Source organism: Phyllopteryx taeniolatus, chromosome 21 (genome assembly GCF_024500385.1).
Source record: "Phyllopteryx taeniolatus isolate TA_2022b chromosome 21, UOR_Ptae_1.2, whole genome shotgun sequence".
In the NCBI taxonomy this organism is placed as follows: Eukaryota; Metazoa; Chordata; class Actinopteri; order Syngnathiformes; family Syngnathidae; genus Phyllopteryx; species Phyllopteryx taeniolatus.
Window position 1 is genome coordinate 2425396 of NC_084522.1, and position 13037 is coordinate 2438432.

The 13037-nt window shown below is 43.1% G+C and overlaps 1 protein-coding gene and 1 long non-coding RNA gene across 2 annotated transcripts in view; one reads left to right on the forward strand and one right to left on the reverse strand.

Moving 5' to 3' along the window:
• Nucleotides 1-1500: 1500 nt before the first annotated feature.
• Nucleotides 1501-2667, reverse strand: LOC133471400 (uncharacterized). Its single transcript, XR_009786210.1, has 2 exons — nucleotides 2527-2667; nucleotides 1501-2446 (listed from the first exon to the last, which is right to left on the reverse strand). It is a non-coding gene; the product is annotated as an uncharacterized LOC133471400 (long non-coding RNA).
• The window catches only part of znf704 (zinc finger protein 704), a 35527-nt gene continuing 24933 nt past the window's right edge, over nucleotides 2444-13037 (forward strand). Inside the window, exons 1-2 of the mRNA XM_061760883.1 lie at nucleotides 2444-2809; nucleotides 6274-6446. Coding sequence (XP_061616867.1) covers nucleotides 2519-2809; nucleotides 6274-6446 — 464 coding nt within the window. The 5' untranslated portion in view covers nucleotides 2444-2518. The remainder of the gene's footprint in view (nucleotides 2810-6273; nucleotides 6447-13037) is intronic.

Consider the following 13037-nt stretch of genomic DNA (forward strand, 5'->3'; position numbering starts at 1 on the left):
GGGGTCAAATTCCTAAGTGTGAATTTAGATCTTAGACATGCGTGGCCTGAAAGCACACATTTTCTACGACTTAATAACGTATTTTTCCCAAGACTTTTGGTCACATTCCAAAGTCCAAATTCCATAGTGGGACATTAGATGATGAAACTTTCTACGATCATTATTATTTTTTATTTCTTTTGTATTTTATTTTCCTGAAATGTTGGTTTGAAATAGCTGGTATGAATTCATGGGTGTCCAACTTCTTTTTTTGCAGTGTTGTAAAACATTAGCCCCCCGCCCCCCAAATGTTTGGTTGAATTCTGAAGCGCAAAACCCGAAGAGCGGAGTGTCATGACTGTATTCGAATGTCATTGCTACACACCTACTGACACACACTCACACATCCACAGAAAGTTATATAGAAGCCTGGAGGAAATTATGGGCCACATTGAAATGTTTTACTGCCACGTGGATGGATGCACACCCCCAAAAATACTCATTTGTCTTCTGGTAAAGGAACTACTTGCTCCCTCCCCTCTCTAACGATTCCATTTGTCGGCCTTACAAGCTTCCCGCATCTCGCCGATGTCCTTCCCACATTCTGGTGTGGCAGTTAGCAGCACATCTGTCAACTCGCCCCTCCACACCATAAATATTTGATGACACCAGGCCGCCTGGCGGGGGAAATTTATCAGCATTACAGTAAAAAAAGTGGGGGAGAAGAATTTTTAAAAAAAATGTTGCATTTGACATTAATTGGGCCATTTGTTAGCCTTGTATGGCTTTAGCTCGTTAGGAGGAAATTAGCATGATGTTAAAGTTCTAATTGGAAATGGGAGAAAGTATGAGATGAGATGAGGGAAGAAGAGGTAGGGAAAATATGAGGTTTAAAAGACAGAATATGCTCCCCCCCCCCCTTTTTTTTTTCTTTTTCAAAATCAGACATGTAAAGTGAACCCTGGCTATTCGCGTCGTAAATACATGAGTAATTGACACCCACCTACAAAAGTTTGTAATTGTCTATAGATGTCACAACATGGCGACAAAGCACTTTTTTTCTATTAGACGAGGCTATGGCATTATTAAATGAAGCTTCTCCCTCAATTGAACAGTGTCCTGGCCCCAAAGCAATATTTGATATTAGACATGGCTTTGGCCTGAGCACAAAAACCGTGAAGATGATAAGTTTAGGCATAAAAATCTACGGATTTGCATATGCCGAACAGCGAATATGCGAGGGGTTCACTCTATATTAAAAGTTTACAGTCAATATTTCTCTAACAAGACAAAACTCAAAAATGTAAATAAAATACATCACACTCACCATAAATACTGATTATTAAATTGATAGCCTCAATGCCTGTCATTTTTAATTTACTTTGACATTTCAACCAACTTCCTGACGCTAATTACTACTTTCCTATTTAGCCAGGGCTTTGGCCCTATCTTGTGGCATCTTTAGTACAATTCAGAAAGAGTACTACTAGCTGAGGATAAGCGCCACAGGGAAAAAAAATGTGAAAATGGAAATTTGTACTTTAATAGAATGAAACCATCATGAATAGTCTGATTTGTTTACATTCACAAAAACAAGAGACTGCCGTTTTTTGTGCTGCCATCTCAAGATCATTAAGTGGTAATTTGGTAAATCCCATGACACACAAAAAGTAGGCTACACGTCTACAAACTGGGTTAAAGCATAAAGTGTGTCTGTCTTCTCCATTTTCACCCCTTTCTCCCTCCTTCCTTCCCTCCCTCACTTCCTCTCCTTCCTTGCGTCATTGTTTTGAATGGAGCGGGCCTGACAGAAGGCGAGAGAGCAAGCCGGGAGGAGGACCGCGAGGGGCGGGGAGAGAAGGGAGCGGTGTGCGGGTGGGGGCTTGTGGAGGCGTGTGCTCCGGTGGCCAATGGCGGAGCGTCTCGACCGCGGGACCGCACATGTTTACGGGCAGCATTCCGCCGGTTAAGGCTGGAGCCGAGTCAGGACTGGAGTCAGCCCCAACTGGACGCGGAGCCCACAAAATCTTGTGTTTTCAACCCATTTCACCGCATACGAATGTACGACAGCGAATGGCGTCGAGTGGAAGAGTTTAACTCGACGATTTGAAACGAATTCGTCGACGAGAAGAAGGTTGTTCGACCAGCCAGCCGCCATTTTGTTCAATCGTGAACGGGTGACATGATGGCGCCGGAAGCTCCGCGTTTTCTCGCCGACCTCTCTCTCAGCTAGCGAGGCAGGCAGCGAAAACAAACAGGTCGAGGGGAGGAAAAAAACTGGAGGAGGAGGAAGATTGGCAGCCGGTTTGGGACGCGGAGAGAATTGTTTGCCTTGCGCCTTCCGTGGAAGTCGACGAAGACGACGGCGTCCGTTCGAGAGTGCAGCCCGTCGAGTATGTTCCCGCTTCCGGACGTTTTGTCAGGGCTGCCGCTCCTTGACGTTGTTTACCAGCCGAGCCGCTTCATGCTGTAAAAAAAAAATATAAATAAATAAAAATCCCTCCCCACGGGTAAATTCGCTTCGGACACCCGCGTAGAAATGCACACCCGGCGCCTGGTGAAGCGCTCCATCCTCGGCAGCCGAGTGTACGCGCCGAGCCCGACCGGCGACGGCGCCCCGGTGACCGGGGTGGTCCAGGCCGTCAAGCAGGAGAGCGGCGGCGGGGACGCGGCGGCCGCGGGGGCCCGGCGCGGCGGAAGCGGCGGAGGAAACACCAGCAGCGTCTACACTGTGCTCATGCCGGACGGCAGCCTGAAGGAGTTCGCCGAGGAGGAGATAGCCGCCGCCGGCTTGAACCACGCGAAGGGGCCGCTCAAGTCCAGCTTGAAGGTGCGTGGAAGCAGGAGGTGGTGGAGAAGGGGGGCGGCCGCCGGGGTATTATTGTGGCCGTTATATGCGCTTCCACCGCGGGGCGCGTTCACTGGAAGCAACCGGGGCGTGATTAACAACATAGTGCAAACACAGGACGTGGAAAAAGGCGGGCTGTCATGACATTTTGGAGACATTATCCAATGTGGGACAAAGGGCTCGACTGCGGGGCCTGCGCGGTGTTTATGTGTACTAGTGGGCGGCTGAGCAGAGGCGAACAAACAAGCCATCATTTGGACCCCTGGTGGCCTTCACTTTCACACATTTCCGTTCAATTTGCAACGATTTTTTTCCCATTTTAAACTTCCCATTTAGCATTAAATGGCGACACATTCATCTTTCTGAATAGTTTTTTTTTTTTTTTTTTGGTCACATGGCATGATGTAAACTGTACCAAACACAGGACATTATTTTTAAAGAATGTCTTGTTCACCTTTTGACTAGTTTTCGTGACCATTGCAACCCATACCGATTTTTATCATCCCATTTAACATAAAATAGTGCATGTTTTGTTTCATAAACAGAGAATGTCTGTATTGTGGTGTTGGTTTTTGTCACATGGCATGATGCAAGCAATGCCCAACACAGGACATTGTCACTTTAAGGATGTCATGATTGCATTTTGACAAGTTTTAAGGACAAATGCAGCCAGTTGCTCGATTTTAATCACCCTATTTAACATGAAATGGCACCCATGTTTCTTTTGTCACATGGCATGATGTAAACAATAATCAACACAATACATTGTTTTAGTCATGACTTGCTTATATTTTGACATGGTTTACGTCACATTTTAACATTCTTAATCGTTATACAAGTGTAATAAGGAATAAATACTAATATAACTAATAACAAAAACAAAGTGAAACCACTCACGTTGTGGTTTTGGTGACCTTTTTAACAATTGATTTTGTTTCAAGGATCCTATTTAGCACAAAATAGCGACCCATTTGTCTTCATAAAGCATGTAGATTGTGTTTTGTTGATATAATTTGTCCCATGGCATGATGTAAACAATACCCAACACGGGACATTATTTTAAGCTTGCCTTGTTCACATCACATTTTAACATTGTTCACTGTTGTACAAGTTAAAAAAAATAAGTTCATCTCCTCATTCAAAATGTACATGCAACCACCGCCGCATGTTACGAATGGACAAACGCGTGATGCATTCTTTTAAAATACCTGAAAAGTTGGAACTACCATTTTCGGTCTCTTGTTAGCGTTTATATCACTTGTTGCTTGGCAGAGTTTAAAGCGCCTCGATCGTAGCTGCCCCAATGGAAAATTTTGTTTTTACAGACGAAGGTAGTAGTTTTTTTTAGAATTGAACATTCTCAACTGTTTTACATTTAAAAAGTTCAATAAAACAAAAATTAACTTCTCATCCTTTGAAGGCATGTAGCAATACTGTCCCCTAGTGGTGTAGTACGAGTACTAATATGTTATGGAGTGTGTATCATTGCCCTGTTTCCGATAGCATGTGCTAACCTTATTTTGTATTATTTAATTTAATTTATTAAATAAGAATAATACATACCATAAATATATACAGTCAAATATAGTTTGTGTATTTATGGCAAAAGTTAATTTGTGCAGCCGGTCGCTTTGTCGTGAGTTAAGTGATTCATTCAAGTTCCAGTTCCTGTTCTATGGTTGTCATCACACTCCTTTCGATGCTCGCTGAGCTGAAGTCTTCCAAATATGGTAGTTTGGCATAATTATTAGGCCTGTTTTTACGTAAAACGACAAATTGTTCAATTTTAGCGTAATGTGTGTTTAGGTTTGTAACCTCAAGAAGCGAAATAGCTTGTGTGTGTGTATGTGTTTAGCTTCCATAAAAGTGGTTAGCACTGCACAATGGTCACAAGTGTCCCTCCGAGGTCGAAAACAAGCTGTAAAATGAAGAAGAGGCGTGTGTGTGTGTGTGTGCGCGGGCCTCATGTTGTTTTGTGTGCGTGTGAGTTGGTTGCTATTTTAAACATGGAGGGATTGTTGGTTGTAAGGGTACGCTGGCCACCCGATTGGCGCAGCTGCACGGGCCAACAAAGCGGGCACCCCCAGGTCGGCAGCGGGTGGCATCCTCTGAGGAATCTGAGCGCTTGGCACAGTGCCCGCGCTGCCAAACAAACCAGGGAGTGTGAGTGTGTGTGTGTGTGTTCATAGCCACTTGTTGACTGGTGTGTTTGTGATTATTTGGCACCATGACAAAAGAAGCGTCACTTTGGGGAATGGTGGCGGGAGATCGTCTTTGTTCCGGAGCAGGCCAGTGTCGGCTGCGCTGATTGGTCGGATGCTGGAACGGATGCTTTTGCTTATTGAGCTTTCATTGACAGCAGCTTGTTTCGCTTGCCACACCTCATTGGAATGTTTCATTAACTATACAGGGGGAAAAAAAAGATGGATTGGAAACAGGAGTTCAGAACATTCAGAGAAAGTCACACCCATTTAAAGTGACATTCTTGATGGTCACACAAGTGTAAAAAGAAACCAACCAGTGTGATGAGAACGCCGGTATAGTAAAATTCAACCAAAAAAGGGTGGGAAACAAGAGTTCAGAACATTCAGATTGAGCCACACTCATTCAAAGTTAAACTCTTGACGGTTTCTTCAAGTGTAAAGAGAAGTTTGGCGATGTTAGCCCAAAATTTCAAAACAGAATTTACAGCAGAAAAACGAGAAAATGACGGAACTGTTGACCGTCGCCGAAGGAAAAAAGGGAAAATGTCGTAACTTTCCACCATCACAAAAACAAAACTAAGCAATGAGAAAATGCGTGATTGTCCGTCGTCACAGAAATCAATCGTCAAAAAATGTCGTAACTGTATATCATCGGAGAAATAAGAAAATATTGTAGTTGTCCATCTTCACCAAAGTGAAATGAGAACATGTCGTAACTGTATGTCATCCATTTTAAGTACAATACATTTGCATTTAATCATTTAGAAATCATTATTTTCAGACATTTTTTAATTTATATTTGTATATAACTTTTATGTGCAACACGTTTTAATTCAATTCCTACGGTGCAGTTTTTTTAATGACAGTTTTTTGTTTTCCCATATTTCGGCGCAGTGTCAATCTTCAATGTTCTGTTTTATTTTAGCAAACGGAATTCTTGACAATCAATGAATCGCCTCATGAATTATGATACTGGTATATTCCAGTTCCTTCATTGTTCCTTCATTTTCCCTCCGTTTCCGTTTATTTTCATGTTAGCAATATGACACGAGTGTACACAAAACACGAAATACTGTACACAGCCCATCATTTACAATGCATGGCGCTGCCAATCGTGTATATATAACATTTAAATGTGAGTGAGAATAATTGATGTCTATTTGGCTTTAAATGTCTACAAGCCTGACGGGCACTTGAGAAAGAAGCCTTTGGTGCGTCCTGACTGCGTCTTCCCCCACTCAGAGCTCCATTAACGGCGGCCCAGACGGGCACAAGACGGACGGCACCGAGGCGGCGGCGGCGGATGGCGACCACCGTGAGACAAACGGCAAACGAGTGGACGCCTGTCGATCCGTGTCCCTGCTGGAGCAGAAGCGCAAGGTGGTCTCCTCCAGTATTGACGTCCCCCACGCCAGGTAGGCCCTGATTTGGGTTTTGAAACAAACAAAACGTTTCCTTGTCAACTTCTCGGGATAACTCGGGGCACTTGTGCAGGTGCCCCAGATGCATCACTTCACCATAATTACATTTTTAAAGATCAAAATACGCAGTAAAAATGACATGTATGCGGATTGCCTCAGACCTTTATCAGCACTTCATGTACGTATCATTAAATTCAGTGAGCCTCGTTAGCTTAGCTTGCTAACCCCGCAGTTGGTAACTAGGTCTTGGTAGCATAACAAGCTAACAACAGCATAGTACTATTGTATGGCTAATACAAGTACATGTGATTTTTGATTGTTTTACTGTAATTACCTTTTAAAAGATCAAAAATAAGTTTAAAAAAAAAAACAAATATATATATATATATATATATATATATATATATATATATATATATATATATATATTAACCTCGCAGGGCTCTTGTGTAGGTACCCCAAGTGCATTGTTTAACTGTAGTTACCTTTTCGAAGACAAACAACATTTTGACAAAGTGAAAATAAAAGTTATCCGATTACTTTTGTGTTTTGGGGAAACAGAACAAAGAAAACTGTCAACTTCTCTGAATAACTCAGGGCACTAGCACAAATGCCCCAAGCACAATTGTTAGCCATAATTACTTACCATGAGGGCAAAAGTATATCCATCCATCCATTTTCTGAGCCGCTTCTCCTCACTAGGGTCGCGGGCGTGCTGGAGCCTATCCCAGCTGTCATCGGGCAGGAGGCGGGGTACACCCTGAACTGGTTGCCAGCCAATTGCAGGGCACATAGAAACAAACAACCATTCGCACTCACAGTCATGCCGACGGGCAATGTAGAGTCTCCAATTAATGCATGTTTTTTGGGATGTGGGAGGAAACCGGAGTGCCCGGAGAAAACCCACACAGACACGGGGAGAACATGCAAACTCCACACAGGCGGGGCCAGGGATTGAACCCGGGTCCTCAGAACTGTGAGGCTGACGCCCTAACCAGTCGGCCACCGTGCCGCGCCAAAAGTATATCCCAAACTTAAAAAGAATTATCATTGGTTGTGTGTGTGTGTGTGTGTCTGTGTGTGTGTGTGTGTGTTTACGCGAGTTGACAGCGAGTGTGATTTTCCACCCGGGGGGAGTTCATACAAGCAAAGTTCAGCGAAGGTTTATGACATAGTTGTGTCACCGCAGACTGAAGCAACGGCGTGACATCCACTTTCATCATCGTGTGCTCCTCGCGGCCAGTCTGCGTGCTGAAATGATGATGTCATCGTAGCGTGGTCCCTCCAATAAAGGCTGTGCCTCGATTAGTCGCCTGGTGTTTCATCCACCTTGAAAAAAAAAACCCTCCCTTTTCCTGCTACATTACATAACTTCATGGACTATTACACACTCGCATACATGGTTAAGTACTGAGGCCATTTGCGAACAAAAACAGCAGCACCTACAGTCGCCGTCTTTCGCGAAGGATTAGCGTTCCGGTGGACCCCTGATGTGTGGTTGCTCCACAATGTTGTGTTTGTTGCTCACTAAAACCGGAGCACCTACTGGAGCGTGTAAAAAGTCTCAAAGGTGGAGTCTTGCCGTATGGGTGTAAAAACAACCTTACGTTGGGTGGAAACGGCGTATTTTGTGTCAATTAGGTCTTGACGCATGTGATCACTCCATAATGTGATCACTCTATTGCTAACCAAAACAGCAGCACCTACTGAGGCATACACACTCTCTTACGGAGTCTTGCCATTTGTTTTAAAGATGATCTTGCGTTATGAGGACGTATGAGGAACATGTAAACAAGTTGTAAATGAGTTTCCTGAGCAGTATAAAAGATATAATGTATAATGTCGTGTTGTGACGACGTCTTTAGTGCCGATTAGCGTAGCACTGCGCCACTCGATGATGTCGTGTACGTTATGCATTCCTCATTAATCGTCTTCTTAAAGTCATGGTGACGTTTTAATATCCTAAATAAAGCGCAGCAATTTTCTACCACTTGACATGTCATTATTTTCAAGACTCCAGCACTTCAAAGCCCCGCCGCCGTAAATGCTAAAAGATCCAAATTGCAAAAAAAAAAAAAAAAAAAAAAGTCTGCCCGAGCACTGAATAGAACCCCGAGCGCGGCCATGATTGCTTCAAGATTAAAGAGCCGCGGCTCAACGTCCTTTGCACACCTGCGACCATACAGTCACATTTATCTATAATGGAGGCAAGTGAGGCAGTGGCGGTTAAGGGGACGAAATGGGGGTTGTTAACAAGAAAGGAAAAAAAAAAAATGCCGGGGGATTTTTTTTTCTTTTTCGTTTCTTTTTTTTCGACACTGGCTCCCTCGAGAATCCTGACCTTGAGGTTGTTAATTGGACTCTCCCAAAACTTTCTCGCTGGTGATTTAGCGAGGAAATGTCTAGCCCTTCAGCTCCGTTGTTAGCCACACGCTAGACATCTTGCGCTTTTCCGCGGTAAAAGAGACGCTCAAGTACCCGAATGCCTCGCCTGCGTTGAAAAATGACAGACGGCGGTTTGAGAAATTTCAGGCTGAAAGAGGGCATGGATGCCCAGCCGTTGAAGGTGACATCCATCATTTTAATGTGATACAAGGAAATAATGCCAAGAAAAAACAACTTTAAACTTCTCCTGCTAACTTGGGTCACTAGCTCAGGTGCCCCAAGCACAATTTTTTACACCGAATTAATTACCACAGTATATCCAAAAACTGGAAACTATAACATTGAATTTCACGGCGTGACCAAGAACACGTAGCTAGCCTTGTTAGCGTAATGTGCTAAGCTTGCTACCCCCACAGATAGTAACTAGGCTTCATTTTGTAGCATCAATTCACCATTTTGATTAACGAGCTAACAACGGTGTAGTTTTCACAACAATTAAAAAGTCTTTTTTTTGATATGTTTTAAATTACTATGTTCATCCAGGTTACTTGGAAATGGGAATGACGATCATACAAAAGGCCGTACAAACATGGGCAAAGGGAGTACATAGCTAGCGTTGTTAGCTTTGCACGCTAAGGTTGCGCGCACCACGTATAGTAATTAAGCCTCATTTGGTAGCATAAAGTCACAATGTTTAACAAGCTAACACCGACATACAACAATTTGACGGCCACTTAACAAAATAAATTTCGACAGAATTAAAATGTCTACTCGGCCGCAACTCGGGGCAGTTTGCAAGTGCCCAAAGCATATATTTTTTAACCCTGATTCCTATATTATATATTTTTAAAATTTAAAACGTATCATTGAATGCTTAACTAGGTTACTTTGAATAATGATCATTCAAAAGCAGCTGACCCATACAAAGAAAAATATAGCGTAAAAACTGTACAAAAAACGCCAAGGCAAACCGCAGCTACCTCAGCCTAATCAATTAATAGGCTCCTTCCGTCCCTTTTGATTGATCTGTTTTCCCGCATTGACCCAACTCCCAAGCGCCGTCCAGAAATATTTGTACGAAAGGTGCAGTGCGAAAATTGCTCATTGTGGCAGATTTCTGATTTGTTTACAACACATTTACCAGGGTCCTTTTTTTCCTTTTTTTTTTTTTTTACCTTCCACCACCTTGCTCCGAGGCAAAGGGGCTGACTGTGTTTTTCCAACACGTGGGAAGCAGCCAATTGTAACCAGAGCTGAGCGGGGGTAGCGAGGGCTTTAGCTTTTTGACAAATAGCATTGTGGCGTCTAATTGCGAGAAAGGGGAAGTGAATGATTAATCTCCGATTGTTCTTCAAAAACAAGATTTTGGGTAGTTGTTGGGAAATAACTGGACTTGCCGACTACACTGAGGTAGCCCTTTTTCACACGGAGAGGTAATGGTAGAGTCGGTTTATTCACCTGTGCCTTTCACACAGAGAGCCCACCACAGCAGGGCATTGTCTGGAAGAAGAAGTTTCTGGTGTTAAATTTCACACTGTGGTCTCGGTTTTCCGCTATTCCATTTCCCACGGCTGCCATGGTGCTAACCTCAGAAGTGAAAAAATATGCAGGTTCACTTTATTCCGCGTTAGTACTTTTCACACAGAACAGCAAACTGCGGGAGAAAAAAAAAACTGACTGACGACTTCTGGTACCTTTCATACTGACTGGAAAATTAATGCATCAGAGAGACGAAACAGCAGATCCGCCTCTGCTACTACCTCAGAAGCCAGGATATTTACCGGTTGACTTCCATCCCTCCATTCTGTGTCGCTACCTTTCACACAGAACGCTGGGTAAAAGCCAGCTATAGCCAGCCTAAGAAAACTGTTTTTCTCATAGCGATTTTTATCTCCAAGCCTCCACGTTTAATTATCTGATTAAGTGACAAGCTTGTTTTTCTTCCGCCCCGCAACTATTTACTCCACAGTTAACTTTTCCGACATCCAATACCATCTGAGTGGTAAAAAAATAAAAAAATAAAAATAACCAAAATGTGGTTTTCATTTATATGCAGCAACTGGAGAGTTGTGTAACAACAATGCTCCTGTAACTTGCTGTTGCTAGCCTCGTTAGATTAGCATGCTTTCTTCAGTGGCATTTTTAGTTGACAAGCTAAACTAGTTTAGGGATAAAGTGTGCCTGTGAATTTTCAAGGAATTCATCCGCATAGCTTCATCCACATCCCGCAGCTTGAGTTTCTCGTCCGCAATCATCTCAGGACACCAAGATCAGTCGAATCCCCAAATTAATTCCGCGCAACCGGTGGAAAGGCTCTAAAATTAGAGCGTCATGATCGCATTTCACTGAAGCGGCCTATGCATTGTTGTATAATCATATTCCTACGTTCCCGCCTTTAGCGCCTCACCGTAACGCCAGCGAGTATAACGGGATCAAAAAAATTAGACCTTTCTGTGTCAGGAAATAATCGACGCGTCAGACAAAAGCGCCTCTTGTGTCGTGCGATGCGCGTGAAAGTTTTCCTCGAGGCAGTCTTTGTAGATGACTTAAATATTGTATAATTTGGCATCCTCCATCTTTGGGGACCTCTGCCAGGCACAAGTGCCTGGCCGAAAAAGACATTTAAATGATGGCTCTGCGGAACTGTTTTGGTTCAAGGCTGGAAAACCACAACGGTCGTTAGCTACGCCGCCAGATCGCTGGCCTCGGATCCCTTCGTTGAGGATGAAGATTTATCGCCCCCGCGGTGTCCAAAATAGTCAGCATGGAGCATAAAGTCCGGAGCCAAAACGCTCTGGGTTATAGTCGTTGAAACCGAAGCCTTTAAATATTCACTGTCGGGGAATTCTGAAGAGACAAAGTCAGATTTTGCCCGTAACCGCATTTTCCAGCTCCTTTCAATAAATGTAGCTACGAAAAATATCTTGTTTAGTTCGATCCATTTATCAGGTATAAATACTTTGTACTTTCTTACTCATCACATTTTGATAATTGCCTAAATGAATAGTTTCAACAGATAATGTAGTTATCAAATTATAATCCCATTTTTATATTATTTTAATTTAGTCTATACATTAAAACCGCACATTGTCGTGGTTCAGCATGCACAAATTCGTGTTTGCACCAAATATATTTTGACCAAAGCAATAAAAGTATTGCTTTAGCGCCCTATGCTGGTGGCCAAGGAACTATGTTGAAGTAAATTCAGGAGCTTCATTGATACACAATTATGGATATGCCGGCATCTTTGTGCCAAGGAACCATGCTGAGGTGAGTTGAGGAGCTTCATGGAGACAGTTATTGTTGTGGCGTAGGGTTGCACCGATACCACTTTTTATTTTATTGATTGATTTATTTATTTTTTACATTTGAGTAAGTACCGACACTTGATAATACCATTGTCTTACAATTTTAATAAACATTTTTTATTGTAGTAAAACATTGTTCAAAAACACTAACTTTAATTGAAGTGGCAAAGGTTTCACTCAAATATAACACTATTCATTTTATTTTGATGATTATTATTTCATTGTTTTATATTTTATGGTCGATCTTTATTATGTGCGGCACTTTGTCACAGCTGCGTTTTACGTTTTTTTTTTTTATAGTTGTGAAGTCAAACTATAGTTTGTGATGAAAAGCTGTTTTTATGAATCGTGCGAGTATCGGCACTAGTATCGGTACCTTCCTACTTTAGCGCCGTCTTATGTTGAAGTGAGTTGAGGGGCTTTATTTAGACAAAAGTAGTGTTTTGACACCATCTTGTTGCATCTATGGGCAATTATCTTTTCAGGAGGGGAGTCAGTTTCGTGTTGATTTTTGCTCTTTGCAGCTGGGTTCGAATAGCAGGGGATCACCGTACACGTTTTTGATTGTGCGCCGTGAGATTGACACTGAGCCACACGGACATGTCGGAATCGGTTGCGGCGTCTTGCGACAGAGACCACCCGTGATGCTGCCGGAATGGAATCGGGAGTTGAAATCTATGTGCAAATGGCCTCTTTTAATCAAGCGCGTTGAATGTCAGAGAGCCCGGATTTGTCGACGCTTGGCTTGAGATCGGTCGTGCTGGACCGTGCGCATCTCTGCCTCTGCGTTAAATTTACTTCACCGCCCTGGCACGTATATCCCCCCCCCCCCCCCCCCCGGCAACGTGCCGTGCACTAATTGTGACAATTTCACGGTTTTCACGCTTTCCAA